This window comes from Polyodon spathula, chromosome 8 (genome assembly GCF_017654505.1).
Source record: "Polyodon spathula isolate WHYD16114869_AA chromosome 8, ASM1765450v1, whole genome shotgun sequence".
Classification (NCBI taxonomy): Eukaryota; Metazoa; Chordata; class Actinopteri; order Acipenseriformes; family Polyodontidae; genus Polyodon; species Polyodon spathula.
The window spans coordinates 18,211,119-18,238,325 of record NC_054541.1 but is presented as its reverse complement, the minus strand read 5'-3'; the positions used below and the strand labels follow the sequence as shown (position 1 = coordinate 18,238,325).

At 39.6% G+C, this 27,207-nt stretch overlaps 1 protein-coding gene across 7 annotated transcripts in view; it reads left to right on the top strand.

Moving 5' to 3' along the window:
• The first annotated feature begins 6,741 nt into the window (after positions 1 to 6,741).
• Positions 6,742 to 27,207, top strand: part of LOC121319546 (protein bicaudal D homolog 1-like) — a 107,156-nt gene continuing 86,690 nt past the window's right edge. For all 7 annotated transcript variants that reach the window (XM_041257106.1, XM_041257105.1, XM_041257104.1 and 4 more), the window contains exon 1: positions 6,742 to 7,238. In XM_041257106.1, the coding sequence (XP_041113040.1) occupies positions 6,879 to 7,238 (360 nt within the window). In that variant the 5' untranslated portion in view covers positions 6,742 to 6,878. The remainder of the gene's footprint in view (positions 7,239 to 27,207) is intronic.

The following is a 27,207-nucleotide window of genomic DNA, read 5'->3' as shown; positions in this document are numbered from 1 at the left end:
GCAAACAAGTGTCCAAGGAAATTGCTGGAGAATGGTAAAGGTTTTGATTTTTTCCTGAATTGAAACTTGGGATATCAGTCTCAGAGGAGGGCCGTAGTGAGTCAGCCAAGTCCAATGTTCAGGCACCACAATGATAGTTCAATTTGTATGTATGTTGGGGATTGATTAAAATACAAATTATATCAATGCTTTGCAGGCTAAAGCCATCAATGTAATGTGCTGTTTGTTTAAAAAAAAGATTCAGAGAACATAATTGCTATTTATTGTTAACCTTCCTGTCATGTTTTTTTTTTCTGTTTCCACAGATGGCCAAATCAAGCCAAACACCACTGACAAGACTGTCTTTGCGTTCTTAATGTGGCAAGGACAGATTTTTTGAATGCCATTGCCAGTGTCACGAGGAGCTGGATACCAATCAGTTGCTGCTCATCTTGTACTACACACAGTCTCTGTTGATGCATATAACTTCACCGATGGAGAAAAATCTACCATCGCAGATTACTTAGCCCACACAATGGCAACGTCAGACAAGCGAATTGGACAGCCCGAGAACATCTGCATCGCAACAGATTTGCTGAGCAAGCTTACCAGCATCAGTGACTCATCTGAGTGAGTATTAGCAATTTCCATCAAAACATTCAGGTTGCAAATATTGTAGTAGAGCTAACAGTTTTATGATGCAATATCACTTTACTGACATTCGTGTTTTCTTTATTCTTTTAGCTGTGAAGCAGCAAGCGGAGCATCTTCCATCCGCACCAGTACTGCTGCAACCTCCTCCAGCATTGCAGCAACATCAGGCACTTGCCAAAAGGATGAGCGAACTGCACACATTGAAACTCTGCACACAACACCCTGTGTCATTAGAGGGAGAAATTCCAAAGGGCAAAATTAGAAAAGTGATCAACGGAGTGCATGACAGACAGTGTTACTTCAAGTTGAAAGGGATGCAGAGGAAGACGAGGATCAATTATGTTCTTGGTAAGTACATGTTTAATAAATATGATTATTCTAGATGAGAGCTGTTTAAACTGTACTAGTTATGGATTTTTGAAAAACACGACTTACATTTCCTTTTTGTATTGTGTCTTGCAGCTTACTTCTCCAGACAACAACCATCGAGAGGCAGGGATGCTTAGGAATGCCAAAGTGGCAGACATCAGTCAGCGGGAGAAGGTGTCATTTGACTGTGCCTGTTATTTTGTGGACAGATTTGGGTTGGTCAAAGGAGATGAAATGGATGAACTGGAGTCCCAGTTTGTAAGATACCAAATTTTCAGTTTTTCAGAGGGCATTTTGTCAGCAGACAGGGCTGATGTAGCATGGAATATGATTGGGCAATTGAAAAATTGTACAAGACAGAAATCCAGTTTCAGTGTGCTGGTGAAATTCATGTTGGTGATCCTAACCATTCCTCAAAGTAATGCAGATAGTGAGAGGGTGTTTAGTATCGTTCACAAGAATCGTACGGAGTTTCGGCCAAATTTATCCGGTAGGACCCTGGAGGCGCTGCTTGTCGAGAAGCTCTAAATCCTTGCACGTGACAGTGTGTGCTACAAGATGGTGTTTGGCTGTGATCTGCTTAAAAAATGCAAACATGCTACCAATAAAAAAAATAAGTGGAATTTAATACCAGCACTACATTAATACAGTGGATACCAACATACAGAGCAGGAGGTTATTAGCTTTTTCTTTTATAAAAGACTTAAGTTGGAAATTGTAAAAGTTAGTAATGATGCAAATTGTACCAATTTTTGTGTAGAGCAATGCAAAAAAAATGTCTGTTGTATGGAACAGTATTTGAAATGCATTTGGTGTACTCAGTTGCATTTCAAACACTTTTCCATACAACAGACATTCATTAAATTGAAATGTAAAGTACTTGTAGTTCAGAATACAAATATCAAGTGAAATGCAAATAATTCAAAATAAATACAAATTGTTAAATCTTTCTTGAGATGTTATTTTTGATAAAGTCTGGAGGTTGAATATTCCAGTCCAGATTTGATTCTTCCTTAGGTGATTTCATGTTAATTTTAAAAGGTGCTAGCAGCACCTGATCATGGAAAAAAAAAAGAAAAAAAGAATAAATAGAAAAATAGCACCTCACTGCACTCACCAGGTAATTTTTTTTTACTGATCAGGCGCAACTTTACTTGCAAGTGAGACTATTTTCCACTTTCAGAACACTTCGCATTCAGTAATGGTTGTCATGCCATTGAAAGTAAACACCAGGGCCATAGTCGGCCATGAAAAAATCACAGATGCACTTGAACATGCCTGCCCCACACCCTCACCCACCTCACTAAAGTTTTTATAATGGAAGAAACAATATATGAAGACATTATTATATGTTTGTGACAGGATAGCATTGCGGGCCCAGGTGGTATCAGCAGGCAAGGAGATTCAGAGACAAGCAAGCTGCAATGGAAGTGCTGCTGTGCTGTTTAACAAACAAAAAGCAATCAAAAAGTCAAACAAAACACTGCTCACAGCCAAAAATGAAAGGTCAAACAAAAACAAATCTCACACACAATAAACACTTACAAAATACCTGGCACAAGGGCCAAAACAAAACTGGTCAGAGCCATCACTGAACTTTATAACACCAAACAAATATCATAACACACTGTTCACTCACCCCAAAAACACCTCCATCAAACAAAGCCATTTCCCCTTTTTTATAGCATGTGGCTGGAGCCTAATTATCAATTATTCAATTAGCTCCAGCCACATTCTCACATGTATTTTGGCAGGGATAGGAAATTAACCCTATCCCTGCCAACCACCACCAAATCACCACACAACAATATTATTATTTACAGACAGGGCCCTGCCCTGCCACAGTTTATTTAAATAGAAAAGTTTAGTGAACAGGTTTTTTTTTTTTTTTTTTCTGAATAAGATACTACTGTAGAATTGTGATTACCTGAGTTTCTATATTTGCAGGACCTGTGTGGTTTTGTGCATAGCAAAATCCCAATTCAATATAAAACACAATGTGAAATGCAACAATGCCAAAATATACACACTATGCTTAATTTTAAGTTGTAATCTATCAAACTTGAATTTGAACAGTGATATCATTATCCAAACACTGAGAAGGCAGGAGTGCTTGCATACATAAAGTTATGCCTGATGTTAAACTGTAAAATCACATTCAGCAATAAAATGGGTTTAAAACACCCTTTCTAAGTGGGTGCCGGATCTCATAGCTATTAAACACATTTTCTGAGGGGGTGCAGTATCTCATAGCTATTGAAACACCTTTTCTGAGGGGGTACAACAGGGTCAACAAACACGTTTTATGGAAGGATTGTTTTGTAAGAGGCAGGGCGCTGACAGCAGAGGAGATTTTAAACAGAATAATAGATGGCAATTCAGATGTAGATCTGTCTGATGAGGATGATGCCGAGGCGTAAGAAGAGGCAAAGAGTTCAGGTGAAGAAACAGCTGAGTCAGGATAAGATGGGTAACGACAGAGTAGAGCATCGTCCATTGTGGGGCAAAAGTGACATGTATGTTTTAGTTTTTTTTTTTGTTGTGTATGTTTTATTTGTCATTTGTTCTCGGATGTTTTTAATGTAATAATTATTACATAACTAAAAAATGTGAAAATATGTTGTTTTAAATTGAATTAATAATCATCCCATAATATATTAAAGCAAGCCTGAAGTAGGACAACATATTCATTTTTGTCTGAATGTGGGTTGTAATTACTATGTTTAAATATAATTAGATTTTCTAATTGATTTTATTTATTATTTTCCCTGTCGCAATAGATTCAAACCTGTCCTACTACAGCCCCTTGATTTCCATGATTGGTGGAAAAGTAGCCGCTTCCCCCTCCAGACACACCCAGTAGATTTAAAAGGCAGGTGTCTCTAGTTAGTTTCAAGCTGCATGTCTGAGACTGCGTGTTCTGTTTAAGGTTCTGGTTCCTGTGCTGACATCGTGCCTGTGTGTGTTGGTGACTGTTACTGCTTCTGTACTACAAGCCTTCAAAAGCGTGTAGGGTCTTGCTGATCTCGCTCTGACTCATGCCAGTATTGGAAAGACCAAGTGGTACAACTAAGGGAAACGAGAAGAAACAGATGATTGGACTGAACTCCTTCAGGAGGGTGGACAGGCGGGTCGGAAACTAAGAACGTAGATAGCAGTCTTTGTGTTTTATGTTTGTTTTATTCGTTACCTTTATTTCTTGTAATTGGTTTTATTTATTGAACTGCTTGCCTTGTCTTTTAGTGTTTGTATTGTAATTGTTCTATTAGGGGATCTATACTAGTCCCTAATTATAGTGCAATTACTGATAACATTCATTGTATTTGTAAACTGACTATTAAAACTGGGTACTTCTTTAAAACGTTAGTCTCTGCTAGATGATACTCAGCAATTCTGCCTAGTGATTGAGTTATCATTGTCTTGCAACAGCAATTAATCTAACTTATTTGTGTTTGTGTTATAATTGAAATGTGTGTGATCGTTTTGCACTCAAGTTGTTGTCTTGTGTGTGCTTTTTCTCTTATGATTTGAATATTGGTTTGTGTACCAAACACTTAATAGTTTGATTTGTTTAGTTGCACATATTGGTTTTAAATGTAATATTTGATTGCTTTATATTGAAGTTTGGTTTATTGCTGTAAGGCCTAACTGTAATATATAGTAATTTGACTTGTTCTATGAGAACTGACTGATCAAACATTGTTGTTGGTTATTGTAACTTTTTCTACCATTGTCCACTTTGCCTGTACTAAACTGTACACCCAGATCATTTTTTATACTCCTTTTAAAGTAAAGCGATCCTTTTTTTGTTCTAGCTGTTTCCTGGTGCTTCACTCTGTTCCCTAGCTACCGCAATTATATAACATTCTGCTTCTGGGGTTATTTATCCGGACCGCCCCGGTTAACCGAAGGTGTTGGCAGCTACACACTACTCCCGTTAGAACACAGCCTAGCCAGGACAGGTTTTGCAACAACAGTAAAGATGTTGAAAAGCACAATGGCTATATACATATCAGCGGGACTCTGGGATTCATGTATGCATACAACAGTGGATTAAATGCATTTTATTTTGCGGCAAAGCAACGTGTAAAAGAGCCTAGATAAATAATATGATTTATTTTACGAGGCCCATGCTTTGGGTGCCTTATAGCTGGCTTCGGCCTTGAACACTCACTAATACTTTAAATTGAATTCAACTACACCTTATTAAGTACTACATAGAACATAAGAACATAAGAAAGTTTACAAACGAGAGGAGGCCATTCGGCCCATCTTGCTCGTTTGGTTGTTAGTAGCTTATTGATCCCAAAATTTTACGAGGCCCATGCTTTGGGTGCCTTATAGCTGGCTTCGGCCTTGAACACTCACTAATACTTTAAATTGAATTCAACTACACCTTATTAAGTACTACATGTACCCATAAGATTCACATTTAAATTATTTTTGTATGCATCTTGTTGCCTTTTTTATAGCTTCCCCACATTGCCTAGATAAGTCAACAAAAATAATAATAAAATTAAAAAAATACAAAATAAATAAAATAATAATAATTAACACAAATATAATCTTTAACATCTACAACAGAAAGATGTGGACTCGCCCTACTTGTATACCATTCTATTTTCCTTTTATGTCAGATTGGGACATGAATTGCAGCAAAAGAAAGGGGGATAAATTACTATTTAATACGGTAATAGTACATAATACGTCATTGAGATATTTTGATTTTAAACGCCTTTAGTTTCGTTTCCACCTTTCCGTTGATAAAGGAAGGGGACACAATACACCAGGCTCTGTTGCTCAATGACGCGTTTGGTCACGTGACTGTGCAGACCCGCAAAATCTCATGGGATGCAGTTTCTCGTGCTACACCCATTTCAACATTCCAAGGCTTTTATCTGTTAGTTTATTTCTGCAGATGTGGTTTGATTTTCATTACATTTTGTTGCCAATAACCGAGTGTGATTTCTTTTTTTTTTTTTCTTTTCTGCAAGTGAGTGAGAGGCAAGAATATGTTTGATTAATGTAACAAATGATTAATTTGTGTACAATGCACTGGAGAACGTAAATATATGTAAAGTAAATTATTGTGTGAACAACACATTTTTGCATTAATAGATCTGATGTATTAAGATACTGGAGAGTTGAGAAACAATAATTATTATTAGGATTTTAAATCGGGCTCTTACTGGGCACCCAGATACTATCCCAGACGTTTTTCCTGGACAAAGCTTAACCGTGTGTTTTGAACTAGCAAGACCAGCAAGCTACCAGCAGCTCTGACCAGCACACAGTAGATAACCCATTGAATTAAACAAACTACATTAACTTAAACAAATAATACGGTGTATAATAAATTGTGTTATTACATTAGTCTAATTCAATCATTGCACTGGTCTCCACTCAAACAAATGCGCAATATCAGGGACATCATTGGGTGAGACATACTAAAAAGCTGTACAAATTTGTATAATAAATTCCCCCAGAATTTTGATTTTTTTAAATTATTTTATTTTATTGTAATTGACTGTCAGGTGTGGCGATGCCAAGTCACGCAATTTTTGTTTTTCTATAGATTTCATAACAAATAGCTACAGCTAAAAATGTCTAACGCATACCCTCGGCGTTCTCATTCAAAGAAAGAACTGCTGGGTCTGGCATCTGCTGAGAGAGCGAGGAGACGAGAGATACACTCACAGGGGGGCAACGCTGACGTCACCGGCAGGAAGATGGCAAAGCGTCTACGCAATTTGCTACAGTTGAGGGGAGAAATGGCGGACCGTTGCCTATGAATAAGCAAAAATAAGGATGCTGAGCTGCTAAGAGTACAACACGACTAACTGGAGCAAAAGCAGTGCTCCTTAATAAAGAAACGTATGTTCTGGATTTTTATTTATCTTAATCTTCTGACGCGGGGTTGCTTTAAAAAAAAAAATAATAATAAAAAGTGGTGGGCATTTACATCAGATTTTTTTTCCTCCACCCACCCGACTATTACTCCATCCATCTCTTGTTGGAAGAAGGCTATGGCTGCAGAAGGGCTGCTGGAAAGTGCTGGTCACAAAGCAGAGATAGAACGGTTGTCGCGGGAGCTGTCCGAAACCACCCAGGAGAAAATCAGGGCTGCCGAATGCGGCTTGGTGGTGCTGGAGGAAAATCAGACCCTAAAACAGCAATATACGGACCTAGAAGCGGATTATGACACCCTCAAACATGAGCTGGAGCAGCTCAAAGAGGTAACTACAAAGGTAACCTGTGCAGCTGCGGGGTGGTAGGGTACCAGTAGCAGCACGACAGCCTGCGGTGTCCTTGAACAAAGAATGCGGGCTGTCTTTCAAATCGGTGTGCATGAACGCTACCATAAATAATATTGTATTTTTATATAGCGCCTTTCATAGTGGACCACCATCACAAAGCGGTTTACAAAGTGAAAAACATGCTACAAACAATGTGTCGGGTAGATCCGCAGTTTGTTTTATGGGGTTCAGTTGCTGCTGCCTTTTGGGGTACCTGTGTTTTACCTGGCGGCGACACACTGTTTTAACATGGGCAATGGTTTTTACTGAAGCGACCCCCAGAATACTGTGTAACGCAATTTCCTTATTTGTTCGGGGGTGGTCTGTGTTTTCGTGAAATACCATGGCAACGAGGCAGTCAGAGTGATGTAAACATTGAAGACTGCATAATGCTAGTAGCAGTGGTGTAGTGGTAAACAAAAAAGTGGGTATACGCCCGTTTGGGTGCTCGAGGCAAGGCAGCGGCATGGTAGGAATTTGTTTTTATGTTGACCATTGTTTATTTTATTTATTTTTAAATTGGGTTTGGAGGACATCAGGGGAAAAAATGGAAGCCATTAAAATGCATTTCTGACACTCCGTTCCACAGGGACAGTGACAGCAGTTTTAAGAATGATTTTTGTTTTGTAAATAGCAGACTAAAGAGTCTTCCAGGCAAACAAAATGCACACATTACCCATAGCAGAACTCTGGAAAAACTTTTTTTTTTTTTTTTTTAAAGTTGAAACCTTCTCACAAAAAAAGAAATAAACCATATTGCAGACTGCAGATAGAACTGGGGGCAGCCCCAGTTTCATATTGGAAATTGAGGAGGTTGAGGTTGAGTTTTGCAGACTGGTTGCATGGTGCAGATGGAAATGTGGGAAAAAAAGGATGGTGGTGGTGACATTCCCTCAAAAACAAAATCTGTGAGTAAATGTACTAACTATTGCTATAGATAATAATAAATGCAACCTTAAAACAGCTGATGGACAGAGTACTGTTGCATGAAGTCACCAATACATACCTGTCTGCAATAAACGGTGGCTGTCCAGCAAAGCACAGGTCTCTGACAAACTCATTAACACATTCATTATGCACTTTCTTTTTATTAAAGCGTGGGTAAAAGCTGCATAAATGGATTGCTTGTCTCTCAGTTCACTTTACTGTTTTAGTTTAATGTGTTGCTTATTTTTCAGAATATTCTTTTATTGTCAACTTAAACATGTACCACAATGCAGCAGTATTTGAAGATATCAGGTGTTAAAATGAAAATGCAAGTTTGCTTTAACATGTGCAGCCAATGGAAGTCCAGAACATGAAGATGTATTTAGTTTTTTTGTTAGCTGCAATTGCTTTAAGAAAAGTGGTCTGAAGGATTGAGCCATCACACCCAATCAGTTTGGAAGTCCCTTATCCTCCTCCTTCAGTGTTCTGCTTCCCCAGATAGTTAAACGGCTCCCTATCTTGTCCAGCTGCGTTCCCCCAGTTATAAGCGCTTGAGGGAGATTCCGTGATACACTTCAGTTCAGTGTGAAGTCTGCCATAGACTGACATCATTGCTTAATTTCACCATGCAGTGACCTTGCGTTGTTCTTCAATAAAATAACAGCCCTTCGCTAGACTTAATGTGGGCGTTTGGACAAAAGATTTTCACAGAAGCAGTGTTGACGTTTTCTGATGTCAATTAAACTGGAGCATAAGAGAGGCCCGAAGCACCCTTAACAAGGTTACCCTTAATCATCCCCCCCTCATTTGCTGAATTTAAAATTCTGTACAAGCTTTTGTACAAGAGAGCTGGCTGTAATAGAGAGAATTTATCAGATTGCATTCAAATAGAAGGGCTAAGAGACTGGGTCTTTACCAGGGCTGATAACATGATTATCATCATCTTTGTTTCTGTCATTGGCCCACCCAGAATTGTTCTGCGATTGGTGGTACAGTCTGTGCTGCCTAATCGAGATCCTGATAAAAATCAGGATTGCTGCTTAAAATGTTATATAACCCAGGGAGACGGCTTTTTCCCATTGCTGTTTGTGTTGCTTAATTGGGACGTCACTTTGTTTAGCTGCTTTACAGCATTTTCAAATGATGAACGGAGATCGTTTTTCAGAGCAGTACAGTGACTTAAGTGATTACGCTGTGACTTGCGTAATTGCGTAAACTAGTGGTTTTTGCCTCCCCTGTCATCTGGCTGAGAAGTTTGAACCGTGGAAGGAGCTGGAGTTTCCTGTGGTTTTTCATGCTGCTGTGGCAAAGAAATTTGGTGTGCCAACATCGCAGGTGTCTCGTCTTGTGAAAGGTAAAGAAACCGCTCACAATTCACTCATATTTCAAGTGACGCATTTAACATTTACTGTACTGCAGTCATGTTGTAATGTGTTCAAATTTCATTTAGAAACAAACAGTACAAAATACTTCTCTCCTGCATGTTGTATATTATTAATGTAGTGTGATTTAAGGTCCTTTTAAATTCCTCGCTTATTCAGGATATCTGTCTTCAATAAACTAATGCTGGTTCTGTTATCCTGAGAAATGATGTGATTTAGGCACAACAATTGGTCTTTATAGTATGTTTTGTCTTAACCTGTGTGTGCCAGGTATTAGGAAGACAGCTGTTCACCTGTACAGGATATAACATGACAGGAACTTGACGACTTGAATTTGAAAGCATAACATTCTCGTTGAGTCTCTGATCCAGAACATCATCTATAAAAGGAAGACATTCTTCCAAGCTAGATTGCGGTTTTACACATACAAGCAAGCCTCTTAGAGCACACCTCTCACTGTGAGCAAACTGGTAGGTTGACATGGCATTGGCACAGCTGTTCTTCCAGTGCACTAATTGCAGATAAATGCATGTGTCACTTAAATGCATGGGGCTTTGTTTACTATATTGAAACAATTTTTAAAGATGTGTTTAAAAATGCGATGCATTAGTCTATAAAAGAAAATATTATTATCCCTGTGCTGCAATAATTGCCAATCTATCACAGAGGTTAAGAGCCCCTGTATCCTAGAGGCAGACCTGGGTGAAGCTCGCTCTGCCGTCCTTTAATGACTATGTATTAAATACTGTAAATCTTACATCGGGCAGACAAAGACAAGAAAATGAAGTTTGAAAAAGGGTAGCACTAAAAACACCTGTGCCACGTTCCCGCTGCAGACACCCATTTCACGCTATCATCACCGACATTTTGAGTAAGACGGTGTTTTGAGATCAATGTGTAGAATGGTCGTTTTCAACTGGGGGTACCTCTAAGGGTCATAGGGGGTATGCAGGGGTATTTGATACCATCACAATACTTTTGGATCTTATGTTCCTTACATGTTAAATTGCTGCCAAATTAATTTATATTTCTGCTGAAAACAAGTTCCAGTGCATTAAAAATGGTAATTGCCACCGTGTGGATGGGCGGTGGGTAATTCACTGACTCAGGAGACAGACAGGTGAACTTGACAACACCGCACAGGTGCCCAGTTTTATTTTAGGAGTGTGTTGGGTTTCTTTAGCCCGCAGAGGGCGCTGTTGGTCCGTGGTCTGCTTACCAACTATGGTAAACAGAACCACAGGAATACCAAGCAATGGTAAACAGTCCAGGCGCGCTTGCAGGTGCTTCAAAACAATATTGCAAAAAATATTGCACAAAGAAACAGGGAAAATAAAACAGTAACAAAACTACAAAGAAAAGGTGCTGCACTTGGAAGCGATATCCCGGTCGCCGCTACCCGTGCGACCCGGATCACCGACCTACGCTGCCGGCTAACTAGCCTGCTCGGCTACAATATTCCGGGGTCTGCCCAAGGGTTCCCCGCCCTCACTGTCTCGCTCTGAAACACCGTTTCACTCTCTCCCGACTGGTTCTCGGTTCTGGGCCGGCGCTTCCACAGTCTCGTGCGTCTAAAAGGGCAGACCTGAGGAAACAGCATAGAATTAACTTATAGGGCTAACAATCTCCCCAAGACTCACCTCCTAGCCATTCAGAGAGGGGGAAAGTCCACACACCCACTTTCCCACCTCCCTGTGTCACTGCCATGACTCACAGGCGGTTGTTGGACGACTGCTGCCCTCTTCGTGCAGCACTGTGAACATGCCAGCAGAGTCAGCACAGATCTCCCCCCCTACACACCGACTATAAAATTAAAATAAAACTGGTAAGAAAGTGTAACACTTAGTGTAAAAGACACCATTTTCTTTATTTCTTACATATAAAAAGAGAACTCTGGCGTTTGCCAGCTTCAAAGCATTCCAATTACTAGGAATCTCTTAATTCTTATATACAACAAAATAACACAAATACTTCCCCTGAAGCAGACTTTTTAGAACTAGGCCAGATGTTTTACATACAGGGGTAACTTAGAAGTGTTCCAAAAATGTGAGCAAGGAATGAAAAAATGAAACTCTCGGAAGCGGATTCACAACGTTCCTTTAAGAAATGACTTGATGAGGTTCTTACTTGGATCAGTAAACAACCAAATGACCTCCTCTTGTTTGTAGCATTTCTAATGTTCTTAAAGTCACATACAACATAACACCTCCTTGAATTTATACTGTTCAAATATTTTAGAAAGTAAAACAAGTAAACACAGGAGTATAATCCTAAACTAGACTAGCCTGATTGATTCATGTACACTGCAAAACATTTATTTAAAAACAAAACAAAAAAATCACAAATTTTAGATTTTGTTTTTGCAAGGCTTGCTGCTGTGGCATTTGCTCAAAGCATATTTTGCAATTTGAGTATATCACTTTACTCAAAGACCAAAGAAGCCATCTCCTCTTTTGCGTTTCGTTCTTTCCTTGTTTGATATTTTCCATTCGCACTTTGGTTAAAATAATTTGTTCAAAGACCGAAATAACCTTTCATTTTTGTTCTTTGTTAACTTGTAAATGCTCAAAATTCGCAAAATGGTTATTTTTTTCAGTGATGTCAGCATTGAGCAGGAGATCATTCACAATCCGGAGCAGAGCAGTTTCAGTACTGTGATGCGGCCGGAAACCAGACTGTAGAGATTCAGGCAGATTGTTGTCCGTGAGATGTTTCATCAGCTGACTGGCTACAAGAGTTTTTGAGAGAAAAGGGAGATTGGAGATGGGACGAAAATTAGATAAGTCAGCCGGGTGTAGGGATGGTTTTTTGAGTACCGGTGTAACTATGGCAAGCTTGAGGGCAGCAGGAACCGAGCCAGAGTCCAGGGACAGGTTGAGAGTGTGCATAATGGAGGTAGCAAGATCAGAAGCACAGAGACGGACAAGGTTAGTTGGCCAGGGGTTCAGGGGGCACGTGGCAGTAATTGATTTCAACATTAAGCTGGAAACATGTGCAATGGGGAGAGGGCAGGAGGAGCAACTGAAGGAGCATCAAGGTGGTCAAGTAGCAGATTGGGTTTGTGGTGGGCGAGTGTAGAATTGATGTTGTTGATTTTGTTCCGAAAGAGGAGAAATCATGACAGGTAAGAGAGGAGGATGGACAGGAGTTGGATTGGTCGATGGCTGGATGTAGGATTTAGTCAATGGTCTTAAAGAGATCATTGGGTTTACTGTGTCCCGTATTTATGATTTCAGAGAAATATTACATCCTGTAACGCATGCCTGTAGCTCGCGAGATGGTTGGTCCAGATCTCTATGTGAACCGTTAGTCCACACAACCTCCACTTGCACTCAAGCTTGTGGGAAGCAGATTTAAGCAGTCGAAGTTCGAGGCTGTGCCATGGGCAGTATTGATCTTTCTTGACGGTTTTGATTGTAAGTAGGGCAACAGCGTTAATGATATGAGTAAGGGTGGCATTGTAGAGGGTCAAGGCATCATCAACTGAGCATGGGAAAGTACCAGTTAGAGGGGATGCAGAGACACATTCTGAGGGTTTCAGAGGATTCAGCAGATTCTTGGGACATAAGGAGACAATAGTATCAGTAGTGGAGGAAGGAGCAGCGAGATTAATATTAGCAGGGTTTAAGAAATGGTGAGAGAGAGAGACATCTGAGACAGAGACTGGAGACATAAAGGTCCCTGGTGATGAGCAGATCCAGGGTGTGTCCTCAGGTGTGAGTGGGGACTAGACAGATTGAGAAAGTTCAAGACAGTCCTAGGAGTAAGATTTTGTCGGTAGGAGCGCAGACGAGGGAGAGGAATTCTGAAAACTGTGCAATAAAAGCAGAGTTGCAATTAGGTGCATGGTAGTTAACAGCAAAGGTGAGGGGCATGGGAGAGGTGAGCTTAATGGCGAGATCGTGCATAATCTCGTGGTTCTCGTGCATATTGGGCGAGAGCACTATGAAATGAAGCTGAGTGGTTTCCGTACAGTTTGGGCGAGAGCACTGTGAAGTGAAGCTGAGCGGTTCTTGTGCAGTTTGGGCGAGGACACTGTGAAGTGAAGCTGAGCGGTTCCCTTACAGTTTGGGCGAGGGCTCTGTGAAATGAAGCTGAGCGGTTCTCGTGCAGTTTGGGCGAGGGCTCTGTGAAATGAAGCTGAGTGGTTCTCATACGGTTTGGGCGACAGCACTGTGAAGTGAAGCCGAGTGGTTCTCGTGCAGTTTGGGCAAGGGCACAGTGAAGTGAAGCTGAGCGGTTTTTGTACAGTTTGGGCGAGAGCGCTGTGAAGTGAAGCTGAGCGGTTCCCGTACAGTTTGGGCGAGGGCACTGTGAAGTGAAGCTGAGCAGTTCCCGTACAGTTTGGGCGAGGGCATTGTGAAATGAAGCTGAGTAGTTCTCATACAGTTTGGGCGAGAGCACTGTGAAGTGAAGCCGAGTGGTTCTCGTGCAGTTTGGGCAAGGGCACAGTGAAGTGAAACTGATCGTTTTTTGTACAGTTTGGGTGAGAGTGCTGTGAAGTGAAGCTGAGCGGTTCCCGTACAGTTTGGGCGAGGGCATTGTGAAGTGAAGCTGAGCAGTTCCCTTACAGTTTGGGCGAGGGCATTGTGAAATGAAGCTGAGCGGTTCTCGTGCAGTTTGGGCGAGAGCACTGTGAAGTGAAGCTGAGCGGTTCTCGTACAGTTTGGGCGAGAGCACTGTGAAGTGAAGCTGAGCGGTTCTTGTGCAGTTTGGGCGAGAACACTGTGAAGTGAAGCTGAGCGGTTCCTGTACAGTTTGGGCGAGGGCATTGTGAGGTGAAGCTGAGCGGTTCTCGTGCAGTTTGGGTGAGAGCACTGTGAAGTGAAGCTGAGCAGTTCCCGTACAGTTTGGGCGAGGGCACTGTGAAGTGAAGCTGAGTGGTTCTCTTGCAGTTTGGGCGAGGGCTCTGTGAAGTGAAGCTGAGCGGTTTTTGTACTGTTTGGGAAAGGCCACTGTGAAGTGAAGCTGAGCGGTTTTTGTACAGTTTGGGTGAGAGTGCTGTGAAGTGAAGCTGAGCGGTTCCCGTACAGTTTGGGCGAGGGCATTGTGAAGTGAAGCTGAGCAGTTCCCTTACAGTTTGGGCGAGGGCATTGTGAAATGAAGCTGAGCGGTTCTCGTGCAGTTTGGGCGAGAGCACTGTGAAGTGAAGCCTAGCGGTTCTGGCTGCTCAAACTGTGAAAACGCCTCTTCTTTAATAAGAGACACCCTTCACATGACGTATTAACTTCTATAAATCACACAAATGAAGCTTGCGTTCAGCTGTGGCAGTAAATTCTGGTTTAGATGAAGATATCGCTTGGTATCTCGGCATTTTATAAATGCACCCTGCTTTTCAAATTAATTTCTGCTCAGACATGACATACGCGTTACAGCTCCCAACGTGGTCGCTGCCGATCAAACTATCGTGCCTCAGGGTGAATTGTTTGATTATCTCATGAGCATTCAGATCTATGCATTGACCTATATGGTGAGAGAGGGGAGGGAGATTAATGTAGAATATGTCACTGTAGACAAGATACTAGACACTACCACCAACCAGACCACACGATACCTTGGATCTACGTGACATACAGTATTCACCCTCTGGGATGATAGCACCAACAAGAGACAGAGCATTTGGGTAACTTAACCGTCCTCCTCCAGTTGTGAAATAGTTCAGAATCTACTATCAATAGTACTTGTTCCTCCAATATCCAATCTGTGGCAGTAAATTCTGGTTTAGACGAAGCTACCGCTTGCTATATCAACATGTTATAAATGCAGGGTAGGAAACAACCTCCGTAAATATGGAGGCTATGGAAAGTGTGTCTACAGTGAGCACCTTTATGCCCTGTGGAGATTTTTAAAACAAAGGAAAATTGGTGTAGTTACATTAGGTGTAGACCTCTCGTTAAGCATAAATACTCTGCATTCCAAAATACTCTCTGCTACACTATTAATGTCCTGTAACATAATGGTCTATGTACAATTGTGATGAATTTTACACATTAAAACAATTAACATTCCGTCATAAAAATAAATACAAATGACTGCTGTAACCTTGCTCAAATACCAAGAGAAATTATATGGGTATTCTTGTATTTATAATAAAAGTGAATGCATTCGAAAGAGATGCTCTCTTTGTGACTGCAAAATCTCTTACAGCTTTAAATGGCAATACGCAAGAAACATACTCTCCAGGTTTAAGAGAAAACTAAATTTGACTATAGAACGCAGCATTTGCTTTGCACGAGACCACAAAATATACCAAATTTGAGACCAATATTTGGGATCCCTAAATATTGAACATTCATTATTCTGAATGTCCGTACCTAAGGGCTGTCTGGCTGACGGTAGCTCGGGTAATTTCAAATGAAAAATGTTCGGTATACTGAAGGAAAGGACCGAGGAGGCTAAACCAGATATATTATATATATATACATCGAGATATATATATATATATATATATAATATATATATATATATATATATATATATATCGGAATCTACACTAGGTGCATTGCAATAGTACGCCGGTCGTCAAAAACCCAGGCTGGTCTACTGCCACAGACCCTGAATAATACATGCAGGAATTCATTATTAAAAACAAAAGGGCTTTTTTTCTTTGAAATTTCCGTAATATTTTCTTCTGAGAAGCTAGTGTCAGGTTCATTCAAATTTAAATAGTGAAGTTAATATGATGATACATTTTACAAAAGGTGCCGGGTTTTTGGTTTGTTTCTGTAACTAATTTCAATGTCATTTAAAATGAGCTACTGATATTCCTGCAATAACTTTTTTACCACAAAATGGCAAGCAGGGTAGGGGAAGAACTTGCAGTATGCTTTCTGATTAGTTGTGTACACAAAAGGCTAAGCTGTGGAAAGATGAAGAAAACAGAAACCAATATGCTATACATCAATGTAAAATTGGAAATGATTACGGGCAAGTGCATTTTTATGTTTAGGAATGTGCATGACTATTAAGGGTGCTAAAAAAGGTGCCAATTTAGAAGCTTTGGTCATCATTTCTACTGGATTAGAGGAGCTGCCGGGCATTGTGTGTCTGGTTGTCAAGTCTTAAATGCTGTATGCATTGCTGAATTTTCCAGAAAGTTGATAAAGGGCTTTTTTTCACCCTGAAGAGCAGAATTAGACTCTTTTAGTTGTGTCAATATCCAAACATTTTAAAATTTAAATGACGACAGTATTTAGTCACGCATTTAAATTAAATCAACACCACTGAGTGTGTCAGAATCTGAGGGTGAATGGAGTCTGTGTGTTTTTAGATATGTCTAGATTAAAGCTAATTATTCATTGACTTCTTTCCATGTTTACATTGAAAGCACGGTTAGTCCAGCTGTAGTGACTGCAGGGCAATTAAGTTGAAGCTGTCTGAAGTTGTGCACAGTTATTATAGCAAAGTGATACAGTCATGCAGTGCCCTGAAATGGCAGATGATTTGTGTGCGACAATGTGGAATCTAATATTAAACATGTAAACTAGATAAGAACGCCTGCTTGGGTTTACAATGTAAGTCAATGTGGTTTGCACTTTCCCCCTCTCCCCCTCCTAGACTGGCTTGTGGACTGTAAAATAAATGAAATATAAGATACTTATACTGTATATAGTATATTTTTAAAGTATTTACTCCAGTTTACTCAAGCAAGCCTACACACTCTCTTAACAGTGTTCAGCTAATCAGAGGTTTGCTACCTATAGTATGCTGGCGACCACTCAGAATACAATACAATACATTGTTAGGCATTTGCCATGTGAACTCAGTCGTGCATAAAAACAACACTGGTAGACAGTCTGCAAAGAGTAGATGAAACTCAATGGGCCTGCTTTTGAAATCAATAACCTGAACTTGAATGGCTGGAAAGTTTAATCGATGGATGAGACATAACTACATTGCTGCCAACGGGTTACAGGAAGAGCCTAAAGTTTCCCCCTCGTTCTGATACGCCACCCACTCGTTATATCGTGGGTGTCGGGGTCCAATATAAATACGCTCTATATCGAGAGACCCATAGAAAAACAAATAGACTAACAAATACTGTACAACCACCCCCTCATTTTATCGGGGACATCAGGGTCCAGTATAAATCCTCTAAACAACCTGCTTTTTCTCATATTTTGTATAAAAGGCAGCACACCATTTTAATTCGTACAGTGGAGGGGAATTGCTTCTCATCAACTTCAGTCTCCAATTCATTTCATGAGCCTTCCTCTCCTTTCTCAAATGCACAAACCTGCTGTATTGCAAGAATCTATTCTCAACATAGGAGGTTTGTTGCTAGGGAGCTGACGTCACTGCCTTTTGACTTTTGCTAGTGCACTGCTGCCACACGTAAACACCCCTCTTTAGCAAGTAGATATTTAATTTGCTTTGTGTTATTGTGCAATACGTGTGTATTTGATAACAGTACAATATTAATGCTTTGTTTTTAATTGTTTTGTCTACTGTTGTTTGTGATGTGTAATACAAAATAAAATGAACAATAATTCTAAGTGCCTATGTACATTGCAGCTAAGGCATGACAGTTAAACAGTAAAAATGGGCTCCAGGACCGTGATATATCCGAATCCGCAGTATAGCAAGGGGTGATATAACAAGGGGTGGGTGTATTTTGAGGCCCCCAAAGCACATGAAGACTGCACCCCCATTATAACTCTGCTTAGTTTATTAAACTATGTTGGTAAGCTGTATAGTCTATGGAGGGTAGGTACTAGTCTTCTAGTCTGTAGGTCATTTTGAGTTATAACTATATGAAAATCTTCTTGACTTGTTTACTAAGCAGCTGAGGGCTTTTGAGCAATCAACTAAATTTAGCGGTTGCCCCTTGGCATTTTAAAGGGAATGGTGGTGGAAACCTGGCACAGTTTAATGAGATCATGCTCATAACAGAGGAATATCAAAGCAGTCATTGTCTATGAGAACAACGGGCTAATCAGTTTAGCAGTTGTTTCTATTAATAAAGCAGAATTTAGGATTGTGGATATTGGTTTTATTGTTGATAACAACATTCCTTTGTTTTTGTGTGTTGCATTATGGAGAACTTATTTGTAAAAGGTCCAGAGTAGCCATGGCCAGCATAAGTTGTTTTCAGCCATTGCAACTGCTTTAAAATCTACCAATAAAGTGTTTAGGATGTATATGTATTATAGTTTCTGTGTATCATTTTCACAATTGTAATGAGTTTAATGGTCTCAACATTAGTACACATAATGGAGCACACCGCTTATTAAAGGTTGTTTTGTAAGTTTTACCATGCTTTTCACGTGATCTTGCTATGCATTTACCTCAGTTTACCATGGTTTGTCATGTGTTTTAATATACCATACCAACAGGCTTTATGCTTTAGACCACTTCACTATGCTTTTACAGTGATAAACTTCTATAAGGGACAATTTGGCACAGTTCAGAACAATTGACGGACTCTCTGCTTGAGAGAATATCAGGGCCTCAGGACAGAAAGTGGGTTTCCATCCAACTTTTAAACTTGGAAAAATCCTTGTCGATTGAAAAAAAATACTGTGTTTATCTGGATGGATTTTTTTTTTTAAGCATTTCTCATTGTTTATTTTAACCAGTTTAGCCTGGTGCATCCCCAGTCTTTTCCAGAACCTCTGGTGAGAGGAGTGCCCGAGGCCCTCCGATTGACCGACCCCCACTACCTTTGCCCTCGCTGCTGGGGCCGCAGTCCTAACACATGAGGACAAATAAGTCAGCATGTGAGAGGCTCAGGGGAGTAATAAGAGCTGGACGAATTCCTTACCCTCGCGCCGTACAACAGCGGTTCTCCACTGGGGGGCACGGTGAGCATTCTAATAATACAGTAATTATAGTAATAAAAGAAAAATCTAAAATGTCTAAATGCAGTCAAATGAGTGTATGATAGGAGCCTGCTGAAGAATTTGCAGTGTATTTAAGTTTAACAGAAATCACATATTCTGCTACAGTACACTCTTTTCCTGAGGCTGGCCAAGTCTTGTCACAGTTCTCATTGAAAATCAGGGAAGGTTGCCAGTGTTCTGGTCAGTGTCCTACCCTGTCACAGAGGCAGGACATTGAATTATTGTTCATAAAGGTTCAAATAAAATACATTTATCCTTAATGAAACAGCAGCAGATCTTCAACCCAGATTTATGTCAAGTCATCTCAGTAATTTAATCCCAGGACTGAATGATTTGAACGATTCAATTACATTTCTTCAGGCTACTGTGGCAGAAATATAGGAATATAATGAAGATTTGCAGTTCATAAGATCCTAAATGCAAAAAGGGGAAGTTTATTGTGGAAGTAATGTCAAAATTCACATAGGAAGATGTGTCTTTATCAGTGTGGTACTGGTTATTGGAATAATTGGTTACATAAACAATTACTGATAATGATAAACTAGAAATCCATTTCTTTCTGTGCTATTTTACATAAAGTTGAAATAAATCACTTACAATTTAAGATAGTTATCACAGAAGGGACTTGATTGTTATTAACGTAGTTTAACGTGAATTTTACATTTGTGCCTGTTCAGGAAACTGCCTGCGGATAACGAACGAGCCATGCAGAACACATTTAGGCTGCAGTATTCGCAGTAAAAGAACATGTACTTAAAAACATGTGAATGGTTATCAGTGCTGATTTCACCCACCAATTCTACTGCTTTTTTATGTAGATGAATAGTTTTAAAGAGCTCAAACACAGGGATCATTGAAGAAACAATTAGATCTGCACTGGGACTAACCTTGATGACCAAGCCAGCATCTTCTTAGTTCCAACCTTAATTTCGTGTTGGTTATATAGCTGTTTGCTACTTTTCCATAATGTTGTGCTATCTTCTATTTCCACACAGCTAAATAACCCTCTATTTAATCAATATCCATTTAGAATCCTGTTCTCATGTCCAGTGCTTGGATTCCGGTATAGTATCAGATATTAAGGGTGATGTAGCTGTTTCACACTGAGTTGTGGCTTCGGTAATGTCAGTCTCAAGCGAAGGCAATAATGAACCAAGCGGAGATGCGTGCATGAGACATTTCCAACCTTGTACAAGTAGTTGCTTGGCTTAGCTCCAAGGATGGGCAACTGAAACATACTTTATGATATAATACTGAGATTACATTTGTTTTTGTTCTTGAAGAAATATTAGAACGCAAATAAATTTTATATTATGTGTTCCTAGCAGAACAATACTGTGCCCCAATAAACAGCCAGTTTTGACTGCAGACATTACAGCTATTTATCTAATAAGTGAGATCATGTTTGAGTCAGTGTAGCCTGCACACGTGGGCTGGAGGGTTTTAATAACCCAATACGCTGCTGCAAGCTTTTCTTTTCGTTGATTTTAGGTACAAACCCAGTGTGTGTTCCATCTTGTAAACAGGAAAAAACATGCAACCCATCCATGATGCACCCTGAATCACAAATCACGGTTAACCCTTTTGTTTAGAAATTGGCAGGGATGGGGTTAATTTCCCCTACCTGTCTGGGTTTATTATGTTCAGGTGGCTGGGGTTGATTAATTGATTAAATGATTAACTTAATTAACGATCAATCAGCGCCCAGCCACCTGACATAAAAGGAGGCCTCTGATTGTCATTTGAGAGGAGGGAGCTGAGGAAGCAGGTTGGTGGGTTTTTTTGATTGTTTGTATTTTTGATTGTTTGTATTTTTGAAATTTTGAATCCAGTGAAGTCATCGCCCAGCCTGGAAACCTTATTTTTTTGCAAGTTTTGCTGCTTGGCCTTTTGTTATTTGTGTTTAAATACTGATATTTTTGCCCTTGTGCACTTTATTTTTGTGTTTATTTATAATAACACTAGTATTTTTTTGAACTGCAGTCTGTCTCTGGGCCTCTATCCACTTGCCAGCCTGCCGCACCTTTATATGCATCATGCACATGATGTTAAGATCTTTTTTTCCTAGTTTTATCCTATTCTAATCTCTGCCTGTGTTACCAACACATACATGGTAATACCATAAATGTCCTCCATAGGAAATTACTTGGGGAATAGCTGTCATAATTTGAGATTTAGTAAATGTGTGCAGGTACCAAAGACATGTGCATAATTGTTAAGTTTCTGAGTGAGGTGCCATGATCAAAATTCATGTCCACTACTGACTGTGTTTTTGATTTCACTGCAGCCTAGTCGATGGATATGCACATAATTCGCTCATTTGTTCCATAGCTGTGAGCATGCTGCCAGATATCAAGCACTGTGATCATTTGCTGCCTCCTATTAGTGTAGCTGGTGAAGTGAAGTGCATGATCAAAGCCTAGATCTCAGCAGTCTTTAAAAAAAAAAAAAAAAAAAGCTCTCTATAAACATCAAGCTTCATTAGCAGTGTTTAGTGACTCAGCACACACAGGTAGCCATGCCCCAGACTGTTTTCAAAAATATTTTTTGTTTTTGTGAATATTAAGTAAGGGATAATGACATTGAGGGGCATGCCCTATCAATGCTGTTATCACTTTTATATAGAGAAGCTGTCTGAATATCTCTTACCTGTATGTCTACAGTTGAGTGAGATTGAAATTGGAAAATGATTTATTGCTAATCATTCAGTAACAAACAAGACACAACCAATGTAGGACCATCAATCAGGCAAAGACATCATATACATTGTGACATGAAGAGCCCTCTTTTCACTTGTGAGTATAAAACTGTCCAGTTTAATATAGAAGACATCAGTATAGTACAGTAGACGTAACTAAAGCAGGCTAAGGGATTGACACAGTTCAGGCTCCAAGGCAGGATAAAACATTCTTGTGTGCCTTAATAGACTGGCTATAAGACCAAATGAAGATAGAGAGAAACCCTCAAAGACTATAAAAATGAATTGATGTTTACCATGATTATTTCACTAGCAGACTTTCATTGAAATACTGAAGTGGTGAAGGGCCCTTATCCAGTTATGTACACTAAAGGAGAACATTGTAATGGATACTCCATTGTGATCTGAATACTCAGAAACAACCCTATTCTCTTAAATGACTCTCTCAAGCCTTCCAGCAGACTGGAACATCATACAATCAGATCAAAATGAAAGGTGATGGTTAAAACGCACAAGAATCCAACAGTTTTATTGAGCAGTTATGTGAATAAAGGAGAGGACAAGGTATAGGGTAAGCTGGGCTGTGTGTAAAGTATAGCATTTTTTTGCGAATCGAAGTGTATGTATTTTTTTATTTTATACAACAACTGCTTAGTGTTTGACACTGCTGAACATTTAAGCAGGTCTCATTTTGGAATGCTTTTATTCAGAAAACAGAATTAGGAATTGGGCGGTTCCAAATAACTGTTGCAAGCAGGACTGGATCTTTATCTAAGGAAAGTAATTCTCTGAATTGAGCTGTTTAATTTAGGTTTGAACATACTTCCGCATTCATGGGCTACCTACAGTACTCAATGGAGTATTCATTGTTTCTCTGGTTTATTTTAGGATAAGTGTAGGCATTAAAAATGGTACGCGTAGTCATGAAAATATAATTCATATATTAAAATATGAACTATAGAGTTAATAATCCATCACTGACTTCTGTTCTTTTTTCTGAAGAATGAAGAAACCATGTTATCGTGGAATAGCCTTTTGAAGGCTGGATGACAGCTAAGAGTATAAATTGGCATAGTCACTAGAGATGCATTACATGTTTTTTTCCCTAAGCTAGAGTGGTTATGGGAAAATAATATCTCTAGTATCTCTTTAGATACCCATTTCCGTGTAGCGCCTCCACAGTTCTGTTTTTCCAGGAATTACATTCACTGATACAGTAAAAAAGTATAGATATAGCTTTTTTCTTTATTTCATATAATTTTGAAATCGCCAACCAAGCAGATTTCTCATGTACTGTATGTAGCATTATACTCATTAAAACTTCATAAACATGCACCAAAATTTAAAATATTTATGTCTGGTAATGGTTAAGTTTTTGTGTCCAGTTTAATGACTGATATGCATATTGTCAGTTTAGATCAAGTGCTGATTTGCTTTAATCTTTTAATTTTTCTATCAGGATTAATTTGTGTACGCCTGTGACAAAGTGGCTGAATGGGAACAGGTGCAGGAGTGATGCAGTGTGGTAATTAAACAGACAGAGCCTTGTAATGGAATAGCCTAGTTTGGAACAGTGAACTTTATTTTATATTCCAGGTCTGGTGACCTAAACAGCAATCCCCCGACCGTACACAACAATGTGTACTGCATGGGGTAAACAATAACGGACTGCAGACCCAACTAATAAACACAATGTCTGACCCACAATAATACATGCACAGTCTCCAGCCCTTGGTGTGTGCAGTAGTGCTCATGGTGGGTGATACAGTTTATTTACTGAATAGTGGTGAAGTGCCGTTTCGGCTTAGTGCTGGCCCTTGGTGACAGCTCCGGAACTGTGTGAGCTGTCTGGTAATGTGCAAGACAAGACAAGACAATTACAAGACAAAACATTCACTGTATTTTTTTCCATATGGAATGGGGTCTCTCACAGTCCTTCTCATTTTATTTAAAAAAAACAGTGCGAAGGAACAGATTACTATTCTTTGTCCCCTTTTATGCTGTCACACATGACCCCTTGTTAAACGAGTGCAACCGCCTCTCCAATCTATGGCTGCAGTGTTTCCCTTCCGGGTCAATGCGTTATTGCAACAGAGTCTCGTCCCCTTCCTGGCTGGCCGATTCCCTTGAACACTGGGAAAGAACTGTCAGGCCAGCCCATCCAAGGAACTCTGTTCTCGCTGCTTAGCGCCCCGATTTTGAAATCGCAAAAGGAAAATTATTCTGATCATATTGACCTTATAGGAGACGTGTTGTATGGCCATTGTATGGCGTGCCTGTGCAGGGGTTGGGTGGTTTTGATGGTATCAGACAGGAAATTAACAAAACGATTCAGCCATAAATAATGGATAAAGCATTTAAAAACCCTTGAGCGTATAATTGGATATTTCATCACAGCTTTCTGTTCTGTTGATCAGAGTACGTTTTTTTCCTGTGGAAGGTTTTTAAAGCAGAGACTTAATGTTCATAATTCACTTAGGTTCTGTCCTAAGGATGATGCATACAAATGAAGTAATATCTGATGAAGATACCTTGCAGATGGAGATACTGACACTCTTATTAAAGAGTTGAAAAGGTAATGAAGAAGTCAGATACTGGGATCTATATTAATATTAATGATTTAAGTAACAGAGGAAATAAATACAGACACTCTTTAACTGTGTTAATTTTGCTGGTGTTCTTAATAACATCATTAAGAAACAGGGAGGTCTGTGAAATAGCAGGTTTCTATTATTATTATTGTTATTAATATTTATTTGGCAGACGCCGTAATCCAAGACGATTTACAGTGGTTACTGGACAGTAAAGGGTTAGAATGGAAGATTAATATTTAAATACAGTATAGTTTGCAGTAACTAACTGCAAATGATTCTACTAAAATACAATATGAAATAGGATGCAACAAGTTAGGATTACAACAAGTTAGTGCAATAGTGAAAGGTTAGTGCATCAGCTGAATGCGTTGACCAGCTCCTGCAACAACTGGACCTGCACAATGAAACTTATGTATAAAACTCATTTTCATTCCAATGTCCAATATGCAACTGGACATTCCCTTATAAAAGTTTACCAAAGTACATTTTCCCATTAATGTTGTAGTTTTCCCATGGTTATATTATACTTTTACCATGCTTTCACTCTGGTTTATTACACCTTGCTATGCTTTTATTATGGGAAAACTTTATTATGAGTTACACAAAGGTCAAAGATCTCTAAGCATCACTGTGACAGAGAAAGAATGAATCTTGGTTATGAAGTGCCAATAAGGGAACATGTATAAATTCTTACAAGGGATTGTCAATAAACCTAACTAACATTACACCTCATACCTACCAAATCAACATGGTTTAAACTTTCTTGGATTACACTGCATCAGTCATCCTAAAAGCTGTGCCCATTGTAAATATTGTGCCTCAATACTGATGCAGTTCTGGAGGAACTAACGTCATTCAAATCTGTTACTGTGTTCTGTCAGTCTGTGTTGGTGACAAGTCTGTTTTGTTTTGTCATTTTGTTGTATATTTTGGAATAAACAGTTGGTTAAATGTCAAGAGAGCAAAACGATCAAGCCCTCGACCTCATGAGAAATACACTCTGTATTATATGATTAATAGTATTTAAATAAAAGAGCTAAAAATTATTTGTATACTGTATCGTACCTAATTTTAGTACTGCACCCCCTTCATTTTGATAACTTTTAAATGAAGGGCACTTAGATCACAGGGAAATATGTTTTATAGCCTGGTTTTTCCAGGCTGCAACATACTTTGTACAGGGGCTGCCAAGTGTGCCGAGGCATCTGGAAGGCAGGTTTGTGCCTGCGTGCTGACAGCACAATAGGAGACTGACTGAAGCTGCCCAAATCCTCTCCCTCTGGAGACCTGCACAGTCAGATGGGATAATATTCATACAATTCCTCAAAGGCTGGATTAAGCCAAGGAATGAAGTCTGACAGGCTGCTGCTTTAGTTGAGCACACATGATGTGCTGTGTGACAGCTGGTGCGGCATGGTGATTTTACAGCTAGCTGCTTACGCTGTGCTGAGATAGCACTAAACAACTGTGTTGAAAGGAGGGATTCTTGTATTTGCATGCCAATGTGGCTGACAACCCATATGATTCCAACACGATCGCAGGTCTACGGGTTCACAAACAATTTCCAGTGTCAGCTACTGATGATGCAATGATAATGTTGGCATTGTGATATATATACACATATACAATAGTACTACAGGGCGCATTGAGTATGCTAGGAGAGATGAGGCTTTTGAGTGGGTAAAATCTGAGACACTGGATATGCCCTGTATTATAACATCTACTATAACTTGTTATTGAATTTAAAGAACAAGTAGTTTAAAAATATTTAACCTTTCCCTTTCCTTTTAATGGTGTTTGCAAATATGTACAGTGGTTTTGAGTTTTGTTGATCCAATACTTCTCTTTCTGCCTTTACCTTATCTGGTGAATTCTTCTTAGGAATGATCAGGAATACTAAGCGGATACAAACATAATAATGCGATATAAGGATTTTGCCATGCACTTGGGTAATTGCTGACCCTTTCAAAAACTTTGCACCGCCTCTTACAAGGTACAAGCCATTGTAGAAACGAGTAAGAGCTGTATAAAACCACACACCTTCAGAGACCTGTCATTGGCCTCAGGGTGGCTGCTGTGGTACACTTCCTGATGTGGTGACAATTGGCTCTTGTTGAGGACAGGAGAAGGGCAAGATGGAGAAGACCCGCATAGTCAAACCCAGGGTCACTTTGTTTGGGATGCCGGAGGATGCAGTGGAAAGGATTTATTGGTAAGAACGAGAGCATTGACTTTCTCCACTATAGAGGACCATATGGCCTCTTCAGTAGCATAACTGATGTTGGCTGAGGCTTGTAACTATGTCAGCTCCTTCAAAGATTTTAAAGACTTCAATCAAACGGTGAACTTTAGAATAAGTGGCAGTTCTTCCCATTCCATTGTTTACACAGTTTGTTAAATATTTTATTTACTGTTTAGGCTAACTAAAGGTTAGTTGAAATGCTAGTGCATCTATAATAGTGTTAG